Below are 7,556 nucleotides of genomic sequence, written 5' to 3' on the forward strand. Positions count from 1 at the left end.
AGTAGGCGAGACACTGGGTTCCGCGGAACCCTTACGATTTTTTTTTTGTGGGTTCCATTTTCGTGGATTGCGTAAAACTTGCCTTTTCATGGATATGTGATTTTGTAGTTTTGCCAAAGTCTGCATATAACCTGATAGAAAATTTGTAATTTGTTTAACGTTTAAATTCGTGGTTCACCTGTACCCACGAAAACCACGAAAATTGGTATCCAACTAATAATAATGAATCAACAGTATGCTTGAGCTTTTATGACTAATTTGTCATCGTGTAACACATGAATATTATTTTAGGGGTGGGTAGAGTCCGTGGATGCTGCAGTGACCCATGTCTTACGGACCACACTGGCTAAGGCTGCTAAGGACCAGACACTGAATCCACAGCCTCTTCAGATGCCAGAGGATACGACTAAAGTTAAGAAACATGTAGCTCTGATGATTGATAAATTAGGAAAGGGTGCTAGATTAGTGGAAGGACTACCAACAAATGCGGCTGGTAAGAATTAGAAAAGATTCAATCATAACTGTAGGAATATAACATCTTTAAGGGGTATTCTATTAAGTTAAATGGAGGAAAGGAAGGGATGTTATATCTTTAGACTGTATTAAGACATAAATGCCTCGTGTAGATAGCTAGCCATGCTCTCTGCATGTTAAGAACCCTTGCAACAACTCTTTGAGGGGTCTGTCGTTGCAAGGTAAAATTCATCTCCATATCCAATTTACCCTCATTTTCCAGTGGCTGTTCAAATTCCCCTAACCTTCTACCCAGATGGCCTCTATTACAGGACCTACCTATTGCATTTGGGGCAATATGCGCAATTGATTTTACATAGGTGGTAATGGTAACGTTTTCTTCTGTAGCTCAGTCCATATCGTAAACTTAGATATGTATGATGGCTCGTTTTGAAGCTGAGACATTTTCACATGTGGTTAAATTTTCGGGGTACAAAGTATGATTCATCACTACACAGATATTTTGTTTACGCACAACTTTTGAGTTCCTCTATTGCTAATTTGTTCTTGTCCTGAACATGCATGAAATATTTGCCACTGGACGTTAAACATACAACAATTAACCAATCAATTATCTCTCATAGTTTTTTTTGTAAACATCTCTCAGATGTTCTTTTGTTTCTATGCCCCAAGTCTGTGCAAGGTGTGCATATCTTTAACAAATACTATTAAATATCTGTCCTTAATCTACAAAAAAAACTTTTGAGATAAACGCAGAACTTCTACTAAAATTCTATCCAGATCTATCCATGTTTTCTTAGCATGAATAAATATATTTGTATTTTTGCAGTTAATATAGCCCCATCTCCAAGAAAAGAAAAGAAAGTATCAGCGACCAGTAAAACAGTCATGGAGAATGGACATATAGACACTAGTGATAATACAGAGACTTTGATTGGTAGTCAGTATGGCATGTCTAAACACAAACGGAAAGAACCAGAAATGTTATCGATGAATGGTGCCTTAGATGATATGCCCATTCTAGGACTTCCTGCTCAAAATAGACCTGAAGTTGATGGTAAGGGTATTTTTTTTTTAACTCTTCTTTTCCAGTTAAGTTTTACTTTCAAATATATGTGCTTTACATTAGGGCTGTTCCAAATTGATTATGCTGAAGGAATGGGAGGCACTCAAATTAATTAATTGTTGGTGGTTGCGTTTTCCTTAGAATTTTGTAAGAATTGTATGTGAAACTAAAATTTTAGGTTATGAGTGGTTGGGGTCTAAAACAAAGTATTGAAATTATAGGGTTGGAAGTTGACATGGCCACAAGTTTCAGGGGAGATAATAACACATTTTTTTTTTTTTTTTTTTTTTTTAAAGAAAAGAATAATGTCGAAAATGAAAATAATTGAATGCTCAGTTTATTTTGGAATGAAATGTCCTATATACTTAATTTGGCCTTTGCTGTTTTTATATAAAATTTCGTGTTTTTCAATGTCCTGAATTTTTTATTGTAAATTTTTTGTTGTCAGATACCCTGGATTCATTTATTTTCATGAGCAGCAATTTTTGTTGGTATTTCATATCCTGGTTTTGCCAAAGTCTGCATACACATGTACTCAGGGCTCACACTACTTCAGAATCATAGGGAGAAGTGACTTCTCGTTTTGAAACTGAGAGGGAGAAGTGGTGAGATTTGAAAGAGAAGTGCTCGTTCGCTCGCGGCACTACAATGTTGAGCAATTTTAATTAATAAATTGAAACAATTCATATACATGGAAATATATACATTAATCAAGTAGATCTAACCAAAAGTATGTTAATGCGCATGGAATGCGTAATTTTTCCTTCTGGGATCAATATTCCTCTGTCAGCTGTGCCATTCATTCTTCAGTAGTTATTATCCTAAGAATCCGGATTTCGGTCATAGCTGGTCCGGTTCTGATCAGTAGTTTAGTACAAATATTTCAATGGCGGACGAAGAAAAATTTACAATTATAAACGATGTTTGACACGCTATTTGGAAAGGAATATGACGTTTTTAATGCAATACATGGATAACAAATTTACTTCAGGCAAATTTCATCATGTTCTAATGAAGTAACAAACTTATTTTGCTGAAAATTAGAATGTTTTGATGTACGCTCTCTAACAAGTACCGGAAGTGATAAAAAATTGTTTTTATGAAATAACATGCAACCAACTTTAAAATCGATGCTTTAACCTCTTTTCTGGAGAAAATAAATCGTTTATGTCTTTGAATTTCTTTACTTTTTACTGAAAAATTGCTGTTTAATTGACTTGGTAAAAATTGAATATTGCGGATGATGAAAGCGACTGAAAGCGAGTATCATAAACAACAGGGCAACTAGATTTCGCTTTTGACTTCAGGCAAAGCAAAGTGATGGCCGGGAAAGCCACTTTGTTGCCCAAGTCGCATGGTATCGTGAGCCCTGGTACTTCATTGAACATGTTAAATTCGAGTTACCCTATATCAACAAATTCCACAAAATTTGGTATCGCACAATTAATAATGCGTCACCAGTGTATAAAACTTTACCAATTGTAACATTTTGACTGAGTGTGGATTGGTATGGAAGGTGATACATGCATAAATGTAGACACTTACCCTGTTGAGCCTCAAGCCTTTTGGAGTACATTGGATTCTCCAATTTTTGTCTCGCGTTGACAGAGTCAAAAAGCGTGACATAGGTATGCTGTTTCCGGCGTCGACGGCAGTGGCGGCAACGGCGGCGGTGGCAACAATGTATTAGTTTGTGATTAGGTCTAGTTCATGGTAAACCACTAGTGGTAGGTCAATAATATTTGGTATGCAGTTGTATTAGCATTGGCACATCTCATTACCATGGAGATTATTTGGCCCCGTCCCCTCAGTCAAGGTCTATTGACATTGAAACTTTTGCTTTGTTATCATGTATTAGTTTGTGATTAGGTCAGTTCAAGGGGAACCGTTAGTGGTAGGTCAATGATAATTGGTATGCAGTTGTATAAGCATTAGCACATCTCATTTCCATGGAGAATATTTGATCCCGCCCCCTCAGTCATGGTCTATTGACTTTGAAACTTTTGCTTAGTTTACATGTATTAGTTTGTGATTAGATCAATTTAAGATGAACCGCTAATGTTAAGTCAATGATATTTTGTACGCAAATGTATTGGCATTTGCAAGTCTAGTTTCCATGGATTATATAGCCCCACCCCCTCATCATGGTTCATTGATTTTGAAACTTTTACATAGTTTACAAGTCCATGTTTGTGTTTAGGTTTGTTGAAAGGGAACGACTTATGATAAGTCTATGGTATTTGGTATGCAGTTGTATTACCATTACCATACAGAATTGGAAAAAGACAAGCATATAACATAAATTGACAACTTATTTGAAGGTTATCTTTCAAAATAACAATGTATCTGCTATATGATGCACCTAGATTAATTTTGTTAGTAATTGATTTAAAATAGGTTAAAATCAAGATCTCTTTTCCTTTCTAGAAATGAATGAGAGAAGAAAAAAGAAGCAGATAGAATCAATGGTGCCAGATTTAGATGATATGGAGTCAGGGGAACCAGTCATGGATAATTGAGATTTATGTAAATTTGTACAGGATAATTAAGATTTTTATAAGTTTTTACAGGATAATTGAGATTTATGTAAGTCTATTCAGAATTTCTATGTCGAGGGAAACCAGTTATAGATACTGAGATTTATGTTAGACTGTACAAAACAATGTCAGTTTCATGTCAACTGCCTAGGGTGGTATCAATGTATGTTCCCCTTGATTGCAGAAGCCTGAAGGTTCTGATTAGTAAAAGTAAGTTCCCTTTGAATTTTGAAAATATTCTGATTTGTCATTCCATAGTTGTGGGACATTAATCATCAGAATTTTAGCTACGAAACATCTCCAGAAATTATTTGATACTTGCACTTTGGAATTACTTTTTGATGTTACTTGAGATACAAAGAAATGGGTGTAACATCAAATTCAGGAACAGTTAAATGATATAAAATTAACTGAAATTTTTGCTGACAAATTTTTTGTGATTAGTAATTATTTTTTCATCTTTTTCAGGTAAAAGTGTTCAAGTGCCAAGTGTAACCGACAAATGTCAAAAGTAACTGTTGATTCCGTCCATTTAGACGTCTTGTCCTGTCCAAATGATGTATTTCTGTCATAATGTTAGAATGTGTGATATTTATTATAAAACAGATCTTAGATGTGAAGAATTTTTAAATTATTATTGAAGCATTTTTAAATGGTTGTGATATTTTGTGTTATAATGTGTACTTCTTTTCTCTTTGTTTTGGAAGATATATATTAGTAGTGAATGAATGTATTGAGTATAATGTAGTATGTTAAACATGGGTGAAAGAATATTTCTTTTAAAATAATAGCGCATAAATTTGTTTTTTAAGTTTCGTTTATGCTTCAATGACATCTATAAATTTGTTAAACTTACAGATATTCTTTTATAGATGCTGAGAAAATTGAGCAAATGAATGAAAAATTTATTTTCTTTCCATGTTAAATTTCATGGTGTTGCATCAGTCCTGAAACCCATAAGATTCTGTCCTCCCAGGTACAGTTTTTCATTGTAAATTATGGATGAAGGTAATAAGGCCACTCTTAACAAATTCTTTGTTTAATGGTGCCTACCCATGCCTTTTGGGGTTGGATAGGTAGGTAGGGATTTTATTTTTTTTTGGGGGGGGGGGCAACAAGGTACATGTTTTAGACAAGGAAATGACGTTAAAGAACAAAAAAAGCTTTTAAAAAAAAAAAATTAACGATTTTGTGTCATAAATTTTTTTGGGTAGGCTGTTTTTTTAGCTTTTTAGGTTTGTAGGTAGGCAACATCAAACATTTTATTTTTGGCCTAAGAAAACGACATTGTAAAATTTTTGGATTAAGGTAATAAGAAAAAGACATTGTAAAATTTATGATGCGTTTCAAAGATATTTCATTTTGATATGAACAATTTTCATTAATATTTCATTCATGAATAACATAAATGATACCAATTTTTCTGCACCAGATGCACATTTTTATAATAAATAAAAATGCTCTGACACTAGTGTAAATCCCATATCCATACATTGCCAGTTCAACCGCAACAGCAATGGCTACCCCCAATAATTATAATAAAGCCTTTCGTGGCAATATAGAATATGTTTGTGTAGGAGACTGTAGATTAGTTTTTTTTCACAGAATTTGAAAAAGAATGCAGTAATTTTCCAAAATTTATTGAAATTTACAGATAAAAAATTTGATCAAGGGATATTCTGATTGGTATTTTTAAAATTTTTATTCTTAGTAAAAGTATAAAGCAAAGAGTTTTCACAAGTATGAAAATATATGTAAGAACTGTATGATGAGTGTATACCATTGTTATTTTTATATCTTGAAACAGTGCTATTAAGTTTGTTATTGAATTAGTAATTTTCTAAGAGGTTGCTTTGTGTACAAAATTTTTATTTGTAAGTGCAGTGGTATGAATGAAAAAATGAAGCTTCTTTGTAGTATATGAGTGAGGACCTTTTTATTTATTTCAATTGGAAGTGGAGGAACTAGTTTTTCATGCTATATATATTAAAAAAATCTGATGATTTTTTTAAAAATATATCATATTGTTATACATTCCATTGTTATGTATATATATTATATGTTTGAAATAATAACAATGTTACTTAGATTTGCATCAACCGTCCTAAATGGCAAACAAGTGTTTCATATGTTTTATGTTGGGGCCTTTTATAGCCGAATATATGATATGGGTTTTCTCATTGTTAAATGCCGTACGGTTGCCTATAATTACTTACATCCACTTTATTTGAACTTTGGTGGATAGTTGTCTCATTGGCAATCCTACCACATCTCCTTATTGTTATAAAGTATATACACTATAAAATATTTTTGAGTTTCAATAACTTTATTTTTAAAAGGAACATGATTTCATTATGGCTTTAATAAAAACAGCACAATATTAAAAGTAAAAATATAACATAATGGAGTTTTCTATCATTTCATTTAAAAAAAAAATTTTTTTGATGTGCATAGCAAAATGTTTTCATCTGACTTTGTTAAAACTCAATTCTGTGTTTGAGATATAAACACAATAGTTAAATATTTGTAAATGTCTTAAGATATCAATTCTCATATGTAGAATTATCTATCATTGATAAAAGTCTTTCTTTTCTACTTTTGTATATAATATATTTTCTTTATTAACATACTTGTTCACTCTGAATATGTTGAACACAGTATTTTCATTTTTATTGTGCCATGTGCCATGTGCTTTTCTTTGCATTGCTTGCTATCTCTCATTTCCAAATAACTTTATGGAAACAGTTTGAAAAAATTATCTTTTAGGGAGGTTACAGATTATCTCCCATTCGGAAATTTTATGTAAAGAGAGATATTTGATACACTTTTTTGGTGTGTGTGTAGATAAAACTGAATATTCATGTTAATGTAGTTATTCAAATATCATTTTGCTCACTTTTCTGCAGTAAATCACTTTTAGTTAATATTGAAGGTCCTTCAACTGACATTAATGTTAATTAAGGTCACAAAGTGTGTTCTTGAAATACAACCAAGAAAAATGCTTTATCAGTTTATGCAAAAAAATTAAAAAATAATTATTAGACAGATCCACCTCACAAAAGTATAGATTTTATAACAGCATTTTCTTGCAAGAAAATTCATAAGTGCTTGTTTATATGTTTTATGAAATTTCATTTAACTTTTCATGCCAGTTGGTATTGAGGTTGGTCGAACCAAGAGCATGACTACATTTATTATTTAATAGAAACTTTAGAACAGTTCATCTTTTTGACTTTAGTGAGAGTGAGTCAGGCAGGCATGTGGTAACAAACTATCTGGTCCTGGTGGTGGAGGCCTAAAATAACAACATCAACTTAGATTTATTAAACTTCTAAAGTTTGTCTTTATGCTTTATCTGACCTGGAATGAGTTTACTTAAAATTCTGTCATTGAAAATTTTGCTCTTAATTGACTGTTGGAGATGAAAAATAAATAAAATGATTCCTGGTCTCGCAACATGCTAGAAAAAATCAGACAAA

General features: G+C 32.4%; 1 protein-coding gene across 2 annotated transcripts in view; it reads left to right on the plus strand.

Moving 5' to 3' along the window:
* LOC127718217 (protein PTHB1-like) overlaps nt 1-5,093 on the plus strand; it is a 39,884-nt gene extending 34,791 nt beyond the window's left edge. For both annotated transcript variants that reach the window (XM_052224192.1, XM_052224191.1), the window contains exons 21-24: nt 292-493; nt 1,304-1,531; nt 3,968-4,066; nt 4,546-5,093. In XM_052224192.1, the coding sequence (XP_052080152.1) occupies nt 292-493; nt 1,304-1,531; nt 3,968-4,059 (522 nt within the window). In that variant the 3' untranslated portion in view covers nt 4,060-4,066; nt 4,546-5,093. The remainder of the gene's footprint in view (nt 1-291; nt 494-1,303; nt 1,532-3,967; nt 4,067-4,545) is intronic.
* Nucleotides 5,094-7,556: the final 2,463 nt, after the last annotated feature.

Source organism: Mytilus californianus, unplaced genomic scaffold, assembly GCF_021869535.1.
Source record: "Mytilus californianus isolate M0D057914Y unplaced genomic scaffold, xbMytCali1.0.p SCAF_10, whole genome shotgun sequence".
Classification (NCBI taxonomy): domain Eukaryota; kingdom Metazoa; phylum Mollusca; class Bivalvia; order Mytilida; family Mytilidae; genus Mytilus; species Mytilus californianus.